This window comes from Accipiter gentilis, chromosome 6 (genome assembly GCF_929443795.1).
Source record: "Accipiter gentilis chromosome 6, bAccGen1.1, whole genome shotgun sequence".
Classification (NCBI taxonomy): domain Eukaryota; kingdom Metazoa; phylum Chordata; class Aves; order Accipitriformes; family Accipitridae; genus Astur; species Astur gentilis.
The window spans coordinates 42259530-42283015 of NC_064885.1; the positions used below are offsets into that span (position 1 = coordinate 42259530).

Sequence of the window (23486 nt, forward strand, 5' to 3'; positions counted from 1 at the left end):
GAAGGAAAAAGGTAAAACTTGTGGGTTGAGATAAGAACGGTTCAATAGAACAGAAAGGAAGAAACTAATAATATAATAACAATAATAGAATGACAATAATAATAATGAAAGGATTGGAATATACAAACCAAGTGATGCACAATGCAATTGCTCACCACTCACTAACTGATACCCAGTTAGTCCCCTAGCAGCGATCCCCCCAGCCCCACTTCCCCCAGTTTATATACTGGGCATGACGTCGTGTGGTATGGAATACCCCTTTGGCTGGTTTGGGTCAGCTGCCCTGGCTGTCCCCCGTCCCAACTTCTCGTGCCCCTCCAGCCTTCTCGCTGGCTGGGCATCAGAGGCTGAAAAATCCTTGACTTAGTACAAACGCTACTTAGCTACAACTGAAAACCTCAGTGTGTTATCAATGTTATTCTCCTACTGAACCCAAAACATAGCACTATACCAGCTACTAGAAGGACAATTAACTGTATCCCAGCCAAAACCAGGACAAATTCTTCCCTTGAGTTCATCTCGCGGGTATTTGAACCTCTGTTATCTCTCACCGTAGCCCGGCACGCGTATGGCACCTCCTGCGCACAACTGGCTAGGCAATACGAGCTACGACGCCCTAACTGGCGGGGAGCAAAGACTTTGCAGCCAACCCAACGAAGCTGCTGGTCCCAGATTTATTTGTGGAGCCAGAAGGACCTCCAGGGCAATGCGGGGGGGTCAACCACCCAGCCGCAACCGGGCTCGCCGCTCGCTCCGTGCCGGCTGACTGCTGGGTCTTCCTCCGCTGGAAGAGGAAGCTGCTGCTCGTAAAGAAACTTGCGGAGTGCGTAAGTGCGGGGCTGGGCCGGGAACGTCACCCCAAAGCTGTCCTGTAGAGGGGAATTGCTGTGCCGGGGACAGGGTCACAGCTGAGGTGTAAGGGGTACAGCAGCTCCCGGGGAGAATTGGGCTTAGACAGGGAGGAGCGGTGGCAAATGGGTGCTGCAAAGCTGGGCAAGGAGCAGAATTGCTGATGTGGTTAGGTCGGGTATTCTCCTCCCAGGCCAAGGCAGCATCGACCGCTCCGCACGTCCCGGCACCAGGGCAGCCCCTGCTCGTCAACTAGCACGGAGGAGGTACAGTACAGAGAGGAGAAAATGGTTGGTAGTGCTATAAATGAGTCTTCAGCTGTCCCCAGGTATCCGCTCGTGGTTTTGATTAAGAAAAAAAAATTGGCATATTGGATTTTATACAGTGTACAGAAAATTAAATGGGGGTCACTTGAAAGCACGTGCGTTGGGCGCTGCGACAAAGTCAATCTTATTTCCCCAAGCTGGAGCTGGGTGTTCACTGCAAGAAGCAAATTCAAACCTGGGGAAGAAGAAAACCTGTGTTTGCCGTGCGGACGGGGCCTGTGGCTTTTCCAGGTGCTCTCCTTCCCTTGGCAAAGGCACCGAGAGCCCAGAGGCTTCGTTTTTGCTCACGGCTACATCCAGCTGCTGGCCCTGCGAGGGCTTTGCAGGAGACCCAAACCGTTTCCAAGTGGGCTGTGCTAGGCTGCGGGCGTGATGTTAAACTCAAAGGCAGCCCAAATATGAGTGCGCAACCTCTAGTCACATCTTCCAACCCAAAACCTCTGCTGCAGGGCTCTTGATCTGTGCACCGACGTGGGGACTGGGGTCTCCCCGAACCTCACGTTCCGAGGCAGCGGGAAGGTGCAGGATGAGAACTCAGTGATGAGGATCCCTTCCCCGCTCCCCGGAATAAATCTCCGGGTGGTTTTGGAGCCGCAGAGCCTCTTGCCAGCTCTTAGTCTTGCTTTGGGGGGGGTCAGTCTCCTGCAGCCGCGGGTGCCGGCTACTCCGGCAAAACCCCCTGAGCTGCCGATGGGAGTTTTCCCAACTAGTGTCTGCCCAGGAGAGTCAGCCTTACCTCCGCGGTGGGCTGAGATCAACACCTGGGAAAATTCCTCCTGCCCCAGCTCTGACGGGCAGCGGAGGAGTGCTGAGCTGGCTGCCTGGAAATGGCTGCTGCCCGCAGGCTGTCAGCTCAGGAGATCCACGTAAAACCCTGCAATTCCCTTTTTTTCATGCTGCTGTAGCTATTTCACTTTTCTTCTGAAGGCATGTTTCTTCCCCAAACGTGCTGTCGTTAGGGAGCCGAGGGGTAGGTGGATACGGCGGTGACCAGCGCGGTGGCCAGGCTCTGCTGCCAGTCTTTCACGGCAATTGCTCCGTCAGAGGTAGAGCCAGCATCCCAATTTGGCACCAAATACTAAAGCCATGGACTAGAAGAGGCTGTGATGGCTCAGAGCCTTTTGCACTACTGAGAGCTGGGATCATTTATTTTGCATAGATCCTCCCCCCCCCCCCCCAGTCGAGAGACTTGAAAAATTTTAAATAATATTTTACCGCTAAGAAGGAGCAGATGGTTGATATAAGTGAAGCAGGAAGGTCTAATCCTACCGAGTGTGGCCAAGGAAAGGTGCTTTAGCGCATGACTTTTGGTCCTTGCTGGCAAAGCACCCAGTGGTGTGCAGGATGTCCCCAATCACCGCTGCGGCGGCGGGGAGAGGACGAAGGATCCCGCGCACGCGGGTTTCACTTTTCGCTTTACAATAAGAAGGAAGAGAAACTCCCCGAGAGCAGGCGTGGGCTTCTGCAGAGAAGCGAGTGCCGACCGTAACCTCCTCCCCACCACGGCTTTTCCTTGGGGATGCCCTCTGCAAGGCTGAGCCTCCCTCGGGGCCGCGCAAGGATGGATTTGATTTGAAGAGGGAAAAACGAGCTCCTTCGGACTGAATTCTCTTAAGTTCCTTAGTGCTTCTCCTTCGGAGGATGAAATAAGAAATGTAAAAGGCCGTGTGTACGCTCCGCCGTGGTTTTACACGCTCCCAGTCCGTGGCGGTACCCGCGTGCCCAGCGAGATGCCGTGCAGCACTGCTTCTCTGTGGCGGGGAGATGCTGGATGGGGTCACAAAAAAAGGGAGGGAAAAAAAATAAAATAAAAGGAGAAGCCAAGCAGCAAGGGTTGTTTGAGAGGAAGCGCCTGGCTCATGCAGCACGTCTGTTCCCAAGGGCTGCTTTAACATCAGCGGGATGTTATTGTTGTCTCAGACATCAGAATGAATTTTTTTTTTCTTTTTTTTTAATGCAACATTTCATGCTTTTCAAGCACAGGTGAGTTTAGGACCCAGAGACAGACTTCAAACGTTAAGAAACACTGTGTTGTGAGACCAGCAAGGAAAAGGAAGCCGAATTTTCCCAGGACTGGCAGAGGAAAGGGCTGTGGGAAGGAAGCACGATGGGGCCAGGACATGGCACATGGAGGAGCCGATCCTTTCCTGACCAGCTATTCAGGCAGCATGCAAAAAAAAAAAAAAAAAAAAGTTCCATCAGCCAAAAAACAAGCTCCAAAACCATTTCCAAGCTGCTCAAAGCTCTGCGCCTGTCCCTTGCCCCAATGGCCGGTAAGGCACGGCAGCGCCCGGCTCTCCGTTGGGTGAGGATCTGCCATGGGTGGTGAGCCTGGCAGCACCCTGTGGCATTTGCAGCCATTTATCACAGCTCTGCAGCCTTTCTTTATTTTATTTTTTTTTTTTTTTCCCCATGCTATGAATTATATCTGTGTTTGCTGGGGGCCCACTGATCCCTGGAGGCAGCATCCCCGCAGGCAACACCCCGCTGCGCTTTCCTTCGGCTTTTTAGTCATTTGAATGTTTTCGCCAAATGAACACTTTTTTTTTTTTTTTTTTTCTTTCTTCCCCAGGTAGAGGGGCACCGGGCATGGGGGCTGCTTCAGGCACCCGATGGTCAGACGCCGAATTCTGGTCCCTGAGGTGGAGCAGTGGCCGCTGTCATAACAGAAGCTGCTTATTACTGGCCCTGCTGAGCTCACCGCCCCCGAAAGCAACCTTCTGACCGAGAGCCCTCTGAGGCTCTTTCGGGGAATTCGGCTCCAGGGTTACAATACTGATACTGGGAGTCCCATGTGGAACCATGTAAATGCCCCATTAATGGAAGAAAAAACATAAAAAAAAAAAAAAAAAGAAAAAGAAAAAAAAAAGCAAGCAAGACAGAACAAAAATCCCAAAATCTCCCCAAGGATGGAGCTCCCCAAAATCCCACTCTGTGAGGAGCAGGTATTCCTCGTGGCTATACAGAATTAGGACAGCCAAGCGTGGCTGGAGGGCAGCAGGCTGGGCGTTGGGGAGAGCTCGTGGGACCCCCAGCCCCATCGCCCCGTGTGTATGCAGGCGGGCAGGTGTTTTTGCTGACTGCATCAGGTATTTTCGGTGACTTCTAGTCTCAGGAGGTACTTTTTCCCGTTGCGCACGGCGAGCTGCGGGCAGCCTGCAGAAGGTTGGCATCCCGTGCGAGATGGTTTATGTTTGCTGGTGGGGACAAGGGGCTGAAAACCCACCCGGGAGGATACAGGACACTCAAAAAGTGGGACCGATACCCAGAAAGGAGTAGGTGACAAAGGACACAACACCTTTCTCTTTTAAAAATGTCATTTAATCCATTAATTCCACAGCATTGCCATCATACACACCAGCATGACACCTCGGTACACGGGACACAGAGCCAAGGAGATGCAGTTACCCAGAAACACTTTTTTTTTCTTTAAAAAAAACCCCACCAAACCAACAAAAAACCAATCCCCTAAGACTGTAAGGGGGAAAAACCAACAGTAGGTGACTGGAATAACTAGTTCTCTTCAGCAAGTTAAAGGCACTTAGCAAGGGAACGAAACTCCAGGCTGCTTTGCACCCGGTGCCCCACAAGCTGGACCCCGGCGGGGCCGATGCCGGGGGCGGCTGGCGAGGGCGGGGGGTTCCCTGGAAGGACCCCGGGGGTTTTCTTGCTTTTTTTTTTTTTTTTTTCCCCCAAGCTGAGAGCAAACTTTTTGTCTTTGGGGCTTTTGCTGTCCATGCTTTAAATCCAGCGGCAGGCACCTCCTCACCGATACCCGAACAGCCGGCCACTTCTGATGGAGACACCGGCTCCGTGGGGATGCTTTTAGCCTCAGAGCACTGCAAACACGGCATTTCACCGAGCAGAAATATAAAACCCAGCAGGTCTCCCCACGTGCACGCAACAGCATCAAGCCAACCAAGAGCTACAGCGAAACTAAGACCCCCAATATATATATATATTTTTTTTTCTGCATAGATTAAAAAAAAAAAAAAAAAAGCAGCAAAATAAGAGGGGGTTATGTCGTCCGCGGTCTGCAGGCGAGGGCTCTCCAACCTAACCCATCCCAACATCTTTCTGAAAAGCCGGGGGCAGGCACAGCTCCCTGCTCAGGGACACTGCCCGGCAGGGAGGTGGGACACGGGACTGTCCGCTGGAAACCCCCCGGAGCAACTCCTGGGAAAGGAAAAACAACCCTAAGTTAAACCAACCCCCCCGCCTCGCCCAGCCCCACCAAACCCCGCCGAGGGCTGGCGCTTCCCTAACCTGCACTTTCTGCAAAAAGAGGGGAAAAACCCCCGTCATTTTATGAAATACATTCTTGGCGGGGGATGAAATTTTAATGCAGCTCATGCTTTTCTGAAAACACCCTGAATAAGTCATTAGCCAGAGCCTTCGCTAAGATGAATTTGCCCCCGAGGAAAAAAAAAAAGAATAAAAAGGTAAGAAGCTGGTGCACGCGCGTTTGCTGCTGGCTACGGCCAGGCAGCCTTAGGAAGGGGATGGCCGAGCTCCTTCAGCATTAAATCAAACAAATGAGGGACGGAGACAGACTTTAATTAGTCTCCCAGTGTCCCTCCTCCTGTACGCGCGGAGGAGGACACATCCAGCACTCAGCTGATGAACACAGCTACTAACGGGGAGCGCAGCCCAAAGGCAGAGAGGTGAGTAATTACCATATATAATACATTTAATATGCTGCTTAGATTTTTAACATAGACTTTTTTTTATTTCTGACATTGGTGAGTCATTTAAATATTTAGGCCGGACAATAAAATATAAAAAAACCACCCCCATCTACGGTACGTGCCTGCTGAGTCTAACAATAGTCACACTATTAGGGCCCAGTGAATGTTATTATAGAAGACTCTCTTAAGTCCGTGTCATACATACATTATGAACTTACAAATAAATAACTCTACAAAAATCCCGTCGTCTCTCCATAATTTCACGTGATCGGCAAAAAGAAAAGGCTCTTTCTGGTGATGACAAACTCGGAATTGCACATTTAGGTCGAGGAATACATTACTGGTGCATCACCAAAGTCAACCACTAGGCAACAAAAAGACGTATCATATGAAACAATTTTTTTAATTTTTATTTTACATATTTATACATAAAACTTTCAAGGTAACTCTCTGAATCCAACCGAATGTTAATAGCACATCTAAAAATGAATGTCAGGTAGTCAACATTCACAAAATGTTGAAAACTGATTAAAATATACATATTACTGAAAGCTACAACTTCACTACGAGGCAGGCATGTATTTTTTTGACTTGTATAGCACCGTCAAGTACAGTTTCTTCATTTTAAAACTACAGTGAAGAATAAAAAAGTAGTCAATGGTAAAATATCGTCCAACTGAAAATCTCTAAACAAACAAAAATAAAGTTAAACTACCCTCTCTTCTCACCCATGATTTATAATGTTATAAGGACTGTACATTTTTTGTAATAATATTATTAAAATGCCTGATATTTAGTGGCACGAGTAAAAAAATTAAAATAAATTAAGAAGCAGAGGCCAATCACCGGACATAAAGCTTCAGACATGGTCAATGACTAACACTGGTTTTTCTCGTGCGCCACCGTGGACATCAGCGCTTGGACACACACAGAAGCAAAATGAAGTCTCGCTCCAGCTCTGCTCCCGGCGCTCCGGGGTTCATTTTGCCGGCATCTTCTCTGCCATGTGCTTCTGCTGACTTTCGGCGTGTCTGGGGCGGGGGGAGAGGAAAGACTCTGCGTTATTCGCTGTGCCGAGGGGAGGTGGAAACCCGAACCGCACGCGGGGCTGCGCTCCCAGCCAGCATCCGCGCCGCTCTGGCAGCGAACCAAAAATCACATTTTTTTCCCCGAGGGAAAAAAAAAACCAACCAAGCACCGAGCGAGGTTACGTGCGGTCTCTGCCCGGGCTCCTTCCCGGCGGGAGGGGACGGGGAGGGAAACCCTTCTCCGGAGCGGTTTTGGGTCAGCCGGGATCGTTTTCTCCCCTCCTGCGGGGATGACCGGCGCGTTCGACCCCGGACAACGCCGGGACGGGGAGCGCTGGTGCCCCCCCCTCCCCGCAAAGCCCCCACCATCCTGACCATCTTCCAACTAAATTTCATTTACTAAACTGCCATTACTTGCATCTGGGAAGCAAAGCGTTTCCCGAAGCCCAGGAGAAAGAGACGCGAGGTGGCGTTGGCATCTGCCTACTGACCCAGCTCCAGCCCCCACCCCAAATTCCCCCCCCCCTTTCATCGCTTGCTCTTCAGTAAGGGAAGCAGTGACGGTGTCTCGCAAGACTCCGAAGTGACACCCTGTCTGCTCGTCCCTGCGGCCACCAGCCCCTGGGCAGCACGAGAACTGGCCACCCCAGCTGGTGGAAACTTTTTCCAGGCAGAGCACCGTCAAATCTCAACCGGCTGCTATGCAGCGCCACGATGTTTTACAATAGAAACAAATACAGGCCGTATTTTTCGCAAGCTTAATGCTTCAGCCGTGAAACCGTGGTCGCAGTGCGCTGACAATAACCAGTGCACCTTCTTTTTCAGCTGCTTTTTTCCCCAAAGCTTTCAATGCTTCTTAACGTTTCCGCAGGAAATCTCAAAGGAAAATGCCTCTTCAGCCTTGCTGCCCGGGAGATGGAGTCCTTCAGGAAACCTGCCTATATTCTGCAGCGTTGTCCATTTTATCAGCTAGTGAACATTAATATTGAAGAGACTCAGAAATTCTCCCGTTGGTCAAGGCAGACCGGCTCTGGCTTACCCCAGCGAGAGGAGCGGGGTGACAGCGGGAGCCGCTTGGATTTTCCTCGGATGCCCTGGGGGTTTGCAGCACCACCCCTTCCCAGGCTCTTTTCAGGCCTCGGAAAGGGGAACGCCAGTTCAAGAGCAGGCACCAACACCTGCGTTTGGGGAGCTCTTGAAAGCTGCTGACAGTCTCCAGAACCCGAGTGCCTTGATTTCTTGGTTTGGAGGAGAGAGCAGCAATCCCGCTCTGCCCTTACCTTTGATGGCAAAAGCTTTAGTACCGACATTCTGCTAAAAGAAAACCACTAGACGGTAAGCTGGGACCTGTGAGGAGAGAGAAACGCCCCGAGGAGCCTCCTTCACCTGGTCAGGTCCTCGATGTCCACCAGCATGGCGTCCTGCTCCGTGTGCAGCTCGTCCCGAATGAGCAGCAGCTGCACCAGCTCCTCGTTCAAGCCTGGCGCCGGGGAGAAAGGGGGTGAGTCTGTGACGTCCCAGGGAACCCCGGTTTGGGACCCGTACGTCATCCTTCCCCACCTCGTGACACAAAAGCTGGTGCAGAGAACCAGGACGGACCTCCCCAAAGGACGGCGTGTTTTTCTGGGATAAACTGTAAGCCCCCTTGCCGCCGCATGCAAGCAGTTCCTCTCTTGAAATAGCTTAATGCAGCAGCAAAAATAAAGATGAACTTCTCAGGGCTTGGAGTTCCGCTGGTTCAGCTTGGGCTCACTTGGGGGCAATAACCCCGAGCAAGAAACAGGCTGCGGAAAGCAGCCGAGCCGCTCGCCCAGCCAGCCTCAGGTTTAACTTTTTAATTCCCTGCGGCAACGCAGAACACGCTGCCCACCCGTCCTGGTTTGGGGTTACCGTCCAAGCTGGCCCCCTCTGCTCAAGAGGGATGTTCGTGACATCGGATTCGTGCTCGGGGTTGTGTCAAGGAGCAGGGAAGGAAAAAAAACCAAAAAGGACCCGGTGAAAAATGAACCTGCTGGCACGGGCTCCCCTGAAGGCTGTACCTGGCCGTCACTCGCTGCCAGAGCTGGTGTTCAGACTGCTTAACTACAGCTCTACTGGTTTAACGCCCCTTCAGTTTGGGAAGCAAGCTCAGTGTAAATGACCTCATGTTCCCATACTTGGGTGCTTTCTAAAGTGACGCTAATTAATTAGCATTTTTTTTTTGCCTTTGCAGCAAAAAATAAATCATGACTCAACGGTGCAGTTCTGCATCCTCAGCAGGGCTGCTTCCAGAAGGGATGCCAATTAACCAACGCTGAGTAGGGAAGGAGCAGCACAGTAGCTCCCAACCAACCTTCTTTTTTGACCTACAGCCACCAGAAAAGTCTACTCCCCAAACTGTTAATTAATTCATTAATAGGAAGATGGCAATTCCCCAGGGGAAAAAAACCAACCTGGATCTTTTGGAGACAGCAAAGACAGATGGATGAGGTGGTGGGGCACTGTCCCTGTGGGCAAATGCAAGGACCCATGAAATGCACCGAAGCCCTGCAAGAGTGGATCTACCCCGGGACGTTTGCTAAACTGGAGGCTTTCTCCACTTATGGATAGTTTTGATGCCATGGCATAGCGTCACGTGAAGACTTAGCCATAAAGCCACGAATGGCAGGTGCTTCCAGGACAGGCAGACTTCCCAAAACTATTTTTACCCGGCCACGTTTTGAGTTTCAAGTGGGGCGTTAGGTGCTGGCACAATGCTACAACCCTCCTCTCTTACGGAGCCAAGCGAGCGCTTTAGGAGAAACTGAAAAAAGGAAAGAAAAAAGCCAAAGGAGCCAAATCTGCGGAGAACTCCGACTACTGCTGTGTGCCTCTTCCATATACTCGTGTTATCCTACGTTTACCAACAGTTCTATGTGTATCCTGGAGAACTGTTCTTAATTAAACGGGACATACCAAAGAATAATTAAACAAGTATCACTTACTTTCTATCTGTGAGTGGAGATCATTGACTATCACTTGTAGCTGCCCGATAGTCATGTCTCTTAGATCAGTGGGTTTTAAACTTCTCTTCATCAGGCATTCACTTATATGAGGCATATGTGGCAGCTGAAAAGAAATTTTCGATTTTTTGCTGTTTTCTTCCAACTATTTGTATTTCCGAACAGCGGCAGTTTACATTGCTTGCATCCCCCTCTCACAAGCATGCATCAACGACTCCACCGGGACTACCACACTGAGCCCAAACATCTACACAGCGTTTGACCCAAGTCTTCAAATCTACCACCATCAGCAACATACTGATGTAAAGGGAGGCGAGGGCTACGGCGAGCCGTGTTGTACCAAGGCAGGAGTGTTCCGGGATGGGATGGGATGAGCAGACTACGACTTAAAGGATGAGCAGCATCATGCCGGCCTCAAGGCAGTAACAACCTTCACACTTCATCATCTCATTCCCTGCATCCCTCCCGCTCCCGTAACGCCCCGATAAAACGACCCGTGTCGACCCTTCAAGTCCTGACAGCGGGTCCCTATCTCCACTGCTGCGTGTCTACAAGCACCACGAGCAAGAGCTGCCAGCTGGTGTCCGTGGCTCGACAAGCAAAAGCAAACAGCAAAAGGGCTGGCGTTACCCCCACGCGCCGTCCCACGGCCCCCACTTACAAGATCCGCTACCGGCGATTTCTTCCTGTTCTGCTTTTCCACCTCAACCTGCATTTTGGCCATGGGCTTCGCCATAGCCAAGGCCATTTTGGCTTCAGCTTGGAGTTTCTTTTGCCTGGTGAGGAAATCCATGTCGTCGAGGGACTCTGACTCTTCCTCCGTCGTGTCTCTGTCGGAGTAGGACGAGCTCTGCTTGCTCTAGGGAAGCAGACGCGCAGCCGTCACGGCACCGTCACCCCAACCGTGCCACAGCAAAGGTGGTTGCTGTTGGCTTATCGTCTTTTTGTGCACTTACAAGTGGGATCATTTCTACAGAAATGATGAGGAGCACAGATTTTTTTTTTTTATTTTAATCCACAAGATTATCTTTAAAAATCAGAGTAATTCCCAGATAGGCCCCCTTGACTACTAATAGCAACTTGAGCACTTGAGATGGAAAGAGGAGCCAACCAGATCAATAAGTGTTGAAGGGATGGACTGGTTAAGCTGGAGGAAAACATCTGGGGCTGTGGTGTTGTATTTGGAGAGGAGAGGAGAGGAGAGGAGAGGAGAGGAGAGGAGAGGAGAGGAGAGGAGAGGAGAGGAGAGGAAAGCTGGTGGGACTTCATACCACTTCATACCCATTACTGCCCTGATAATTATCAGAGCCAAAAAGAAAGGGAGGGAGGGAGGAAGGAAGGAGAAGGAACACCTTCACATGAAGGCATCTGCTCCACAGCAGCAATGTGCTAGCCGGGGGCAATTTGCTATCTGCCCCTCAGCAACTCGCGTTTCTTTTATTGATGGCTGAAGATGCTGCTCTGGGGTTTAGCGTTGCTATTTTAATAGGATCAGCTCTTTATCAGCTTCCATTAGGGATGCCCTACGGTTTCCATGCTCCAGAGCCTCTGCGGGATGGGTGCCCAGACTTACCATGGGCGACAACGGTGTGTCCAGGCTGGTTTCTGTCTTGCTGTCGTCAGCATCGCTGTCCTTGTCGCTGCCGCTGTCGTTCACGAAGCAAATCTGCAGGTTCATCCCACTTTGTAACCTGCGGGGGGAAAAGGGAGAGGTGACGCGGCAGCCCCCTCGCACCGGCACGGCTGCCGGCAACCCGCGGCTCTCCCCACCGCGCCGATGGGTTACGCGGGCAAGATGCCGCGGCGTTGTCAGCAGCAAGTCGTTCGCCTTTTGAAAGGATGCTGTTGTCCTGATTTTGTACGGGCCTCAGGAAAATATAACCATTTTCACTTTTTTTTCCAAGAGGATGGTCATCGCCCACCCAAAAGCAGAGCCAGGACCACCAGCCCACGGTGGCAGAACGCGGGCAAGCTCCTGCTGCTGCCCAGCGCTGTCATTTCTGAGCAGCAGTTCAACGTGGGACTGGAAACTCAGCGGCACTGTAAAAACAATACTTCTACCACCATCTATTGATGAACTTCAGAATTACCGAGACGCTGCAGAGCTTTTGTCATCACGGGTGTCTGTATTATTACATTAAATAAAATACTAGATATAAAGTATATATAAAATATAGTAAATATATTAATATATAAAATATGTCATATATAACATATATATAATATTGTTATATTACATAAAATAACGTGTTCATGATTTAAACTATTTATTCAGAAGGGTAAGAAGCCTGTTTGTGGACCCCACAGCTCCCTCTGCTCAGATCAGCCTCGAAGAGCAAGCAAGAGACCGGATTTTTTGGAGGAGAGGGTGTCTGTGAAAGCCCCTGCTGATGCTCACGCTGTGGAGCAGCTCCACAGCCACCAGCCCAGCCCACGCAGCCCGGGCTCTCCAGGAAAATTTATCCACCTGACACCAGGGTCAGGCCCATTTGCCACCTACAGAAACTGCTCAGGCTTTGCACATCTTCCAAACTCATTAAAAATTAACCCCAGAAACTAGAGATTTCTGGGGTCAACTCTATCAGCCTTCTCAGTGCATCATACTCCATCGCTGCCTGCTGAAGATGGGGCAAACCTCCCTCCATGCTCTGCTGCCTGTTATTCTCCATTCCCAAGGCAGGGGGCTTGTACTGGTACTCACAGACAGCAAACTCTTATTTTCCATTTATTTTAGTAGAATAGATAGGATTAATAATTGAAATTTTTTGCAACGAGGGTGGTGAAACCCTGGCCCAGGTTGCCCAGATTAGTGGTCGATGCCCCATCCCAAACATTCCAGGTCGGGTTGGACGGGGCTCTGAGCAACCTGAGCCGCTGGAAGATGTCCCTGCTCACGGCAGATGACCTTCCAACCCAACCCATTCTATGATTCCATCCTATAATTCTGCACAAGATTCTAAGCCATGGTGGACAGACATGGGTACCCACGCTGGGGTGCAGGATGCGCTTTTGGCTCAGCTTAAAATTGCATCATTCGCCTTTCGAGAGCACGACCCCAACACCCGAAACCCAGCAATTTATTCTGTTTTATTTCATATGCAAGCACGAGAGCAACGGTCCTGCAAAGGTTCCTGTAGGTCCTGCAACAGGCAGCGTGCAGTACTAATGCTTTGCCTGGACTATAAATATTAACGAAACGCCAAAGCGTTCAGGTACAGCTGGTAATTTCTCATGGCACAGCTGCCAAAGCCTGCCGTGCAGCGTTAATTAGACCCGCGCTATAATTACAAGATAGCGGCTCCTGGTTTAGATGTAACTACACAGAGCAAAACTGTTTTCCCTTTCAAATGACTTGCAGTTCAGTTTAATTTCACAATTGTACCTCTCTGGTGTAATAACAGTATTCCTCCTGGCTTTATGCCTCTCTAAGACTTTTCTCTTCTCCCACACCATGGCAACAGGTAGATCTTCACTCCCAATGTGGGAGGCGTTCAGTGCTTTCCAAGTGCCATGGGTTACTCCCCAGCAGCTGAATATAAACAAGCCTTTCTGGAGTTGATTTGACGTAGAGATTTTAAAAATCAGAATAAGTGAGGTACCCATGCTACGCAACGTGCCAGCCCCAGGGACGGAGCCGTGTCCAGCGAGAAGAGCCTGCGCGGAGCACGTGGACGTGGCGAGGAGGCAGGGAGCCATGTTAAAGGTCATTTTTTTCATTCTCTGCTGCTTTCTGTGGGTGAGATTAATTGCTCTCCACTGCCCTGCTGTCACCAGGGCTAGCTATCAGCATAGCTGCCGCCTCCTGAGCCACCGAAGGGAAGACACGCTTTCACAAACTCGTGGATTTTCACCAACCATCACCATGCTGCCTGACCCAGGACTGGTGGGACCATGGGACCGTCCTCAAGCCCTGCCCTGCTTCGGACACGCGTGCCTGGCCTTAAACCAGGCATTCAGACAGTAAAATCCTCAGTATTTTGCAACTCAACATAAAGAACTTGGGGAAAAAAAATAATTAATCAACTATTTTCCTGACCATAACTCCAGTTGTGCATTCACGATACTTCCACCACCGTTCTTGGTCTGCCCAAGTCCAAAGGCAATTCTCAGTTCAGGACAGAGATCCTAAATGAAAACCTGAAGGAAACCTAACTCAGGAAACTCATTTGCTTTGTCCCCTGAGCATCCAAATACCTCTTCTACGCAGTTTTAAACTAATATTTTAGCATATTATTTACAATTATTCACGTAACATACAACTATTGCGTTTGGAGCATAAGACATTGCTCTAAAACAAGGAAAATTCAAGAATATGGTTGAGGGATCCTCTGAAGGGCAGGTCTCAGGACGTCCCACTGGAGGCATCTCCCACTTTTCAGCCTCCAACGAGGTTTTGGGCCGTGAGGCCGCCCAGCTTACCGGGAGGAGAGGCTCGGCTTGCCGCTCTTGCTGCAGCTGGTGTAAAGTCCCGGGCCATCGTCGAAGAAACTGCCCAGAGCCAACTTCTGCCTGATGGACTCCCGCTCATTCTTCTGGGCCTGAAAGGGAAGGGTGACAAGAAAGGATGAAGCCGCCGGTCACACCGGTGTGCAGGCAGGAGAGTTGATGATGATGATGATGATGATGATGATGCCCAGCATCCCCGAGCTCTCTCCCATCCTTGGGTGGACCACATAGCCCATCCCTACAGAGAAGCCCATCTGCGTCTCTCTCTCTCTCCACATACTGATAGATGGGTACCTATATATACACACACATCTGATAGATACCCAATGCATATACCGCTATCCGTACCTATATCCATATACAGCCACCGAGGCCACACTCGCACCATTAGCGTCTTCCACTTCCCTGAGCAGCCTCCAAAACCACAGACTCCTCCTTCTGCCAATGTGCTTAGAGATATATTTTTAACCATTTGCCATCAAATTGCTCACAGTTTTAAAAATGTGGTTTTGTATATGTGTTTTTTTGAATAACGGCAAACTACAAAGTGATTTGAAATTAATCACCCATCAATGATTATGGAGATGGCTGTGGAATCAATGTGCAATAAATGAAAATCACAGATCTAGATTCAAAATTAGTACCAGTACTATCCTGGTGTCTGTCACTAACAGATTATGTGCCAACGCTGACGATAAATTCATACAAGGTGGCAAGTTATTGATAGAAGGAACATTTTGAAGCCCTCAAACATTTCATTTTAAAATAACACATATACCCGATCAAGAATATACAACAAAAGAAAACGTAGCCGGCAAGCATGGGCTGCTTCCACGGTGCTAATTAATATAACTGTGCTTCCCATATTTCACCTGTCTCACTAAAAATAAAGCACCTTTTTTTGATACAAGGAAGTGAAATGCAAATTATTAACTTAAAATAGCTAATAATTTAATTCCAACTCCAATGCTGACTACGTACATTACATTATCACACTGCCCATTTTATTGTCAATCCTTTACCAAAATACATACTTCATTTGTAACCCAACTCCTTTCATTTAAAGTATTAAAAATAACGCCCATGGCATCAAGCGGTATCAAGTTTTTGGGTTCAGCTCCCAGTTTCCGAGGTTCTACCCAGACTGCGCAGCTATGTTTTTCTGCTTTGTTTTTTTCAGGTTTCAGTAATCGATGCCTCGATCACACACAGGCGGTTAGATTTAGAAGAAAAAATAGCCAGCCAGCTGGTGAAGGCAGCGCAATGAAAAAAATAAGTAAAAATGAATGAGAAATATTTTTTAATGGACTGAAAGCAGACACAGGGTTGCCCGTGCTGTTTCCTCGTGCTGCCCATCTCACGATGCACGTGGGTATCTCCCCTGTGAGTGCCAGCCGCATCCCTCAGCACCACAATATTTCACGAAGTCACGGATACCTAGCCTCCCCGTTTTTCCAACTGGGATGATCCTCTCCCACATCTTCCCGTCTACTTCTGATTTTCCTTGTGTTCCGACAGAAATGCGTGGATGAACAAGGAGCTCCTGGACGAACTCAGACAGAAAAAGGAAGCCGACAGAGGTGGAAGCAAGGACAGGTACCCTGGGAGGAATACAGAGAAATTGTCGGAGCAGCCAGGGATCAGGTTAGGAAAGCCAAAGCCCTGATAGAATTAAATCTGGCCAGGGACATCAAGGGCAATAAGAAAAGTTTCTATAGGTACATCGGTGATAAAAGGAAGACTAGGGAAAATGTGGGCCCACGGAAACGGGAGACCTGGTTAACCAGGACATGGAGAAGGTGACGTTCTCAATGACTTTTGTGCCTCAGTCTTTACTGGCAAGCGCTCCAGCCACGCTGCCCAAGTTGCAGAAGGCAAAGGCTGGGACTGGGAGAGTGAAGAACCACCCAGGGTACAAGAAGATCAGGTTCAAGACCATCTGAGGCACCCGAAGGTGCACAAGTCCATGGGACCTGATGAGATGCATCCGTGGGTCCTGAGGGAACTGGCGGATGAAGTGGCTAAGCCACTATCCCTCATATTTGAGAAGTCGTGGTAGTCCAGGGAAGTTTCCACTGACTGGAAAAGAGGAAACATAACCCTTGTTTTTAAAAAGGGAAAAAAGGGAGACCCGGGGAACTACAAGCCAGTCAGTCTCACCTCTGTGCCCAGCAAAGATCATGGAGCGGATCCTCCTGGAAACTACGCTGAGGCAGATGGAAAATAAGGAGGTGATCGGTGACAGCCAGCATAGCTTCACCAAGGGTGAATTGTGCCTGACAAATCTGGTGGCCTTCTACAACGGGGTTACAGCACTGGTGGAGAAGGGGAGAGCGACAGACGTCATCTACCCAGACTTGGGCAAAGCACTTGACACTGTCCCGCACGACATCCTTGCCTAGAAATTGGAAAGACATGGATTTGATGAGTGGACCACTCGCTGGATAAGGAATTGGCTGGATGGTCACACTCAAATAGTTGCGGCCAACAGCTTGATATCCAAGTGGAGACCAGTGACGAGTGGCGTCCCTCAGGGGTCGGTACCGGGACCGGCGCTGTTTAACATCTTTGTTGCTGACATGGACGGTGGGATCGAGCGCACCCTCGGCAAGTTTGCTGACAACAGCACGCTGCGTGGTGCGGTCGACACGCTGGAGCGAAGGGATGCCATCCAGAGGGACCTGGACAGGCTGGAGAGGTGGGTCCGTGCAAACCTCACGAAGTTCAACAAGGCCAAGTGCAAGGTCCTGCACGTGGGTTGGGGCAATCCCAAGCACAGATACAGGCTGGGCGATGCGTGGATTGAGAGCAGCCCTGAGGAGAAGGACTTGGGGTATTAATGGATGAAAAACCGAGTACGAGCCAGCAAGGTGCGCTCGCAGCCCAGAAAGCCAGTCGCGTTCTGGACTGCATTAAAACAAGCGCGACCAGCAGGTCGAGGGAGGGGATTCTGCCCCTCTCTTCCGCTCTCGTGAGACCCCACCGGCGGTCCTGCGTCCAGCTCTGGGGCCTCCAGCATCAGAAGGACATGGACCTGTTGGAGCAGGTCCGGAGGAGGGCCACGAAGATGGTGAGAGGGCTGGAGCACCTCTCCTACGGGGACAGGCTGTGAGTTGGGGTTGTTCGGCCTCAAGAAGAGAAGGCTCCGGGGAGACCTCATAGTGGTTATATAAAGGGGACTTATAAGAAAGATGAAGAGCGACTTTTTACAAGGGCCTGTAGTGACAGGACAAGGAGCAACAGTTTAAAACTGAAAGAGGGTAAATTCAGATTGGACATAAGGAAGAAGTTCTTCGCTGTGAGGGTGCTGAGGCACTGGGACAGGTTGCCCAGAGGAGTTGTGGCTGCCCCATCCCTGGCAGTGTTCCAGGCCAGGTTGGATGGGGCTTGGAGCAACCTGGTCTGGTGGAAGGTGTCCCTGCCCACGGCAGGGGGGTTGGGACTAGGTGATCTTCAAGGTCCCTTCCAACCCAACCCATTCTATGAAATCAGGAGCCCAAAGCCCATCTCCACCTCCTCCTGCCCAGCCGGGACAGCACATCCCAGCCTCCACCCAACTGAGACCGTTCCCTCCCCCAGGAGCATACCTACTTACTCTAGTGTGTGCTGAAAACTAGTCGTCTTTGCATTAAAATACACATAAACACGGGCACACTTTCACATATTTACCCCTTTCAGATGGGGCTGTCTCTCCACATCTTTTTTAATTTTGCTCCATTTCCCACCGAGAGGCAACTGCTCCCAGTTTGCCATCTGTACATTTAATCAATGTGCAATTTGTTTTCTCCACCAGGTCATTACTGAGGATACTAAATAACACGGCTCCCAGGACTGAGCTCAGAATATCCCATTTTATAAACCAGACACAGGCTAATGACCATAAAGAAATCAAGTGTCCTATTTGTTATTATAAAATAGGGAACAGTTACTAAGGAATAGAATATACCTAAGGGAACTGGACCTCAGGCTTTAGATAAATTACCCAACAGCTGCTATATACATCCTGAGCCGGGTATTGAAAACTATAAATTGAGAAGGAAAATTGCAAGTGTTTTTTTGGCTATCAAATATACTTACTTGGTATATAAAAAATAATGGATCAAATACCCAAAATGCAAAGGTACTAGCACAAAGAACATAAACCCGTGTTATTCAAACCTGTATTTTGACACTGAATAAAAAAATGTACGTATTTCTGTAAGAGGGGTCTGGTGTAGAGCTGAAGTCTGGTCCAGCCCATTATTTTAAACAAAAGGCTGCTTTTTATTTTTAAGGCAAAACAGTCTTGGGCGGATGTTTTCCTTCTTACCATTGACCTTCCAATTCGGAAGGTCAGTAGCTACCTTTGTTTAAGTACACGAATAAAAACACTATGTCAGATTATGGCCGTGACTGCCTACAAGTAAAATGCTTTACACAACCGTTTCAGCAAAGGCAAATTGCCAGGAGAGGTTCAGCCTTTCCCCACAGCGGACTCAGCACACCATTTCCGCAGCCCCGGCGCCCGCTGTAATTATTGCTGGTTATAAATCTATTGCAATCACCTCGCTGGTGTTTGCAGATTATACAGAACCGTTTGTGCTCTTCACCACCCGCCTCCGACACGTGCCGCCACCAGCCCGTCCCCGACATGCTGCGGCACCTCGACACCAAAAAACCCCCATTTTTGGTGGAGAGCCTGAATTTATCCACTAAATGCCTTCTTCCCATACGACCCCATCCCTGGGGGCACACGGAGGTACCGCTGGTGCCGGGGGCCGTTCCTGACCTACCCGATGCAGGATGGAGAGCGGACCCCCACAACAGCGGGCACAAGATTTCTGCAGTTTTCTGGGAAACCGAGCAAAGTCCATACTGTGTGATTTATGTCATTTATGAAGTAGTAGCCAGACTATTCCTTTCACCATGCTGTTTAGCATGCAGGCACCTGTACGAGCAGCCTTTACTCATGACAGATATCACCCAAAATAGCACAGAAAATTGCACGTGGAAGATTTATTTGGCGTTGAGGTGTAGCAGTGATTTGCCAGGCTCCTCGTCGTGCTCCGAGACCCCCCCCCCCACCGTGGGTAGAGCAGCCAGCTCCTAATAACGGCTGGGGACGGCACTTCTGGAGTCGTACCGATCGGTACCAAACCTGGACCGAATACCAGGCGTGCTTTGCTAAGGCTCTGCCTGTTTGGAGAGGGAAGAGTCTAATTACACGGGGAATTACAGATTAACGGGTGCTAGCAACACTTTGGCAAAGCCCCGTCCCAACCAGGCAGTGGCACTGCAATGCGAGGGGTTAAAAAGCAGCGAGGCCGGCGGAGGCTGGATGCCCGGAGCATCCATCCATCGGTGCCAAAGAGGGTGCACAGCGCCGGGCCACAGCCGGGCCACCGAGGCTATTTTTGCCAGGGTCTGTCATTACCAGCCATGGACAATTACTATATTTAAAGTTGCAGACCCATAGGCAGCACCTTATTTTATCTCTGTAAAGTACAGGGGCTATTCTTGGATTTACAAACAGAAATTGTAGCCACGGAACATTTGTTTTTATCTCCTTTTTTTTTCACGGCAGATTTCCTAGTAAACGCAAACCCAAGTCAAACTTGCGTATCTCAAGCCACATGGCAAATTGCCTTAAAACCCGGGGGTCTCGAGGGATGAGGACGCGTTTGGAAACATCTCTTCGCATTTTCTTTATCATAAAGTGATATGGAAACGCAGAGGGAGGAAGGTTTGCTGCCCCGTGCCTGTGCATTAAACACCACCGAGCGCTTCCCTGCTCCGGCACCCCAAACCCAGCGCCCCGGGAGGGTCTCGGGCAGCGATTCGGCGCGTCCCCCTCCAGCCGAGAAGGCGACTGTGGGCAGACAAAAGGCTCCTTTTGGTCCCTTACCTTTTTATAACTCCCCTCCCCGGCCGGCACGGCTGCTTTCCTGATGACGTCACCCATGCCATCACCCTCCCGACTCATCTCCTTCGCTCCCGAGTCCTCACGTGGCGGGCGCGACGTTCCCGCCGGGGCATCTCAATCCTTCCTCCGCTCTTCAATCGGCACCGTGGGATCGGACACCGGCCCCCCCCAAAGCCAAGCCCTGCGGCAGCCCGCCGTCCACCGTCCGGGATGCTTCCCCGGCCCCTCTCTCGCTTCCCGGCCGCTCCGGAGCACCTTGCTTTTCCCTAATAAAGTCAACGGCAGCGTCGGAGCCTCGGCCGGCTGATGAGAGGGAGGCGAAGGCTGCACGGGCCAGGGAAGTCGCGTCCTCCTCCAGCCACTGCCAGCGCCGGATAAAAATAGCCCCGAGCCCTCGCCAGCTACACAAGGGCAGGAAAAAAACCCGGTGTCTGATGTCAAAATCCAAGCCCGGTGGTAGTCACGGCTGGAGGGGGCAGGAGGAAGGGGCTTTCTCCCGGGATTTTCGCCGTGGAAGTTTATCTTAACGAAATCCCGGCGGACGGAGGAGCTGCCCGCGGCCGGCGCGGTCCTGGAGGATGGGCAGTCACAGCAATGTCAACTACGAGACAAAGTTTTGTTTTCACTGATAGGACCCCAGGGAGCTATTTTTGGCTAAACCAGCTTTTTAAGGTGAAAAAAAAAAAAAAAAAAAAAAAAAAAAAAGTTTCCAGGAATTAACCAAGAGCTCAAAAAGGCGTCCACAGCCTTAACCTGCCACCCGTCTTGCGGGCTTGCGGAGCCTGGGGACCCCCGCACCGCCTGGTCCCTGCTCAGGGGTGGCTGAGCACCCCAGCCCCGGCTCCCGTGGGGGGCTCCGTGGGCTCGGCAGCCCCCAAACCTGCACCGCTTACAGCTCCAGCAGTCCTGCCCGGAGATCCAGGCTTCCCAGGCACGGCCGCTGCTCCCCGACCCCGCACAAATCCTGCTCAGTCCTTGCCGAGATCCCGCCTGTGTCGCTCCCATCACGGGGTGCAACGTTTGCTCTGGATCAGCTGCGGGTGAGGCAGAGATCGCACGCTCGGGGCGGGCATTTCTATAGGGAATCCTTAGAAAGATTGGAATTTATGCCACAGTTTCTCAGCGATCCTCAAAACGCGGCACACCGGCAGCGAAAGCACTGATTTCTGGTGCAACGCAACTATGCTGCATGCTAGATAAGTAATTTTAATAGCCCTACAGAGTTTACATGTTTAAATGATGTATCCAAGTCATGCTGACATCATTTCACCTAAAATGCGTATTCCAGTCGGATCACCGTCTCTGACAACCTACAAATTATGCATCATGGCGTTTACTCTGAAGTTTCAGGCAAAACCAGTAATAATAAACAGGATTGTTTAATTCCATTCTTGTCCCAGGATGCTGCTTTGTAACTATAATTCCCAAACGAAACAAAGTTGGTCTCTGGATATTTCATTATTTTTAGTTCCCCTCTACCACTGACTCATTGTGTCCTTTCCTGCTGTTGCTAAATTAACTTCCTCTCCTGGCCGTGAGGATGGATCCTGACACAATAAATCTGAAAAAAACCCCCACAGATCCCGTAGCCCGACAGGAAGGATGTGGTGGCCAGGAGCACCGGGCTGGGGGCTGAGCCTGCGATTTGCCACGGGCTTCCCTCCCCGCTGCTCCAATTCGGGACAAGTCCCCGCATCACCCTGCCCTCGTCCATCCTGCATTTTTAAAAATGTTTTATCCCCCATTCCAGTTTTCAGGCCAACTCACCTCTGCCCTGCCCTCCGAGCCGGGATGGAGCTGGGAGGAGCATCTCCCTACCAGCAAAGAAAAGGCCAAGTTGAAACTCCGGCTACCAAAACCACAAGGGAAATGAATTTTGTGGTTTTCTCGGCGCAGGGACCAAACCCTTTGGCGTTCAGCCCCTTCCCCACCTGATGCAAACGGCCACCGCGGGCAGACGGGCAGCACCGCTGCCTGCGCCGGACCACCCGACCAACACCCAAAACTGTCCCTCTGGCGCTCCGCCGGCACGGGGGAGAGGCGGCCACGGCCACCTCAGCCTGCTTTTTTCTTTTTATAGCGTGAAGGGAAAAATCAGAACGGGCGTATCTGGAGCAGGTCAGCTGGGGTGTCCCTGCTGCAGGAGCAGACGGCCACGGAGCCAGCGCCGCGGGGAACGCACGGGCCGGGGACGGCGGCACTTAAGGCGAGGAAATAGGACACATCCAGTTTTACGGGCTCGAAACACGCGCTGATTGCTTATGGAAAAGCCAGCAGCTAAATTTAACTCTGCTGCGGATACGTAACGCTTGCTTGAGTCGACGAAAAAGCCCCTCAGTGCTGTTGGGGCTTACTCCACTGGGGGAGGAAACCACCTCTCCCCAGCTTTCGGTCGGGGACCAGCTCCCACGCACCGCCGGCTACCAAGCTAGTAGATAAAACCCCTAAATTCCCAGCAAAGTTCAACGAAAGCACTCCAAGCACCCTCCCTGCCAAACCAGTGTTCACGGCCGCCAGGCGCTCAGGCCAGGGCATCGAGGTGACTTCCAGAGTCATAGAAATCCCCAGTTGCCAGAACTAGGGCACAAAACGTTCCTTTTATTCTAAAGGTCGGAATAAATCTCTTCTGAAGAGTCCCTGCACAGCACAGCATCCTTCCAGCGCAGAGCAGCCCGTACAAGGCACTCACAACCGGTCCCTGCAAATTTCGGGATGAGGTGGACCGTGCCCTCCTTCCCTCTGATGATGCTTCCCTGAGCTTTAGCACACCAAGTGCTTTCCACCCGCTTCCCAGAGCTTTTTTTTTTTTGTTTTTTTCCACCTCTGTCTAAACAAGAAGGCCTTCAGCCTCCGCTGTCTATAACGCAGGCTTTATTTTATTTGATCGTAATCGGTTTGGGATGCGGGGTCAGCGCGCTCGGCCACGCGAACTTGAGGTTCCTCTGCCGTACCACGATGTAGCATCCCCTCCAGCGCGGCAGCCACGGGCGAGAGGCCGGGCCAGCAGCTCTGCCAGCGCTCTGCGGTGGGGTTCGTGGCGTTGGAGGGGTTTTTTCTCCAAGGCCTGTCTTTTGGGGTTATATTCTGCCATGAGGATTTGTATTCGCTTTAATGAAAAAGCTGATGACAGTCTGGTATTTCTACACGCCGCAAAAGCCTACCAAACCCTAAAGACACCAAACAAAATAAACCTAATTAAAAAAAAATAAAAATTTAATGAGCATTTCATATTTTAAGCTTGTGACTTGCACGGCCCGACTTTTATG

General features: G+C 50.7%; 1 protein-coding gene across 3 annotated transcripts in view; it reads right to left on the reverse strand.

Annotated features, from left to right (window-relative positions):
• Positions 1-5180: 5180 nt before the first annotated feature.
• SCHIP1 (schwannomin interacting protein 1) overlaps positions 5181-23486 on the reverse strand; it is a 183938-nt gene continuing 165632 nt past the window's right edge. The window contains exons 1-7 of one of the 3 annotated variants that reach the window (XM_049803624.1): positions 20203-20316; positions 14292-14410; positions 11446-11563; positions 10534-10731; positions 9855-9978; positions 8278-8371; positions 5186-6894 (exon numbers count right to left, since the gene is read on the reverse strand). In XM_049803624.1, coding sequence (XP_049659581.1) covers positions 6843-6894; positions 8278-8371; positions 9855-9978; positions 10534-10731; positions 11446-11563; positions 14292-14410; positions 20203-20280 — 783 coding nt within the window. In that variant the 5' untranslated portion in view covers positions 20281-20316 and the 3' untranslated portion in view covers positions 5186-6842. Of the gene's footprint in view, positions 6895-8277; positions 8372-9854; positions 9979-10533; positions 10732-11445; positions 11564-14291; positions 14411-20202; positions 20317-23486 lie in introns of those variants that run through there. The other 2 variants (XM_049803623.1, XM_049803625.1) reach the window with 2 other exon arrangements.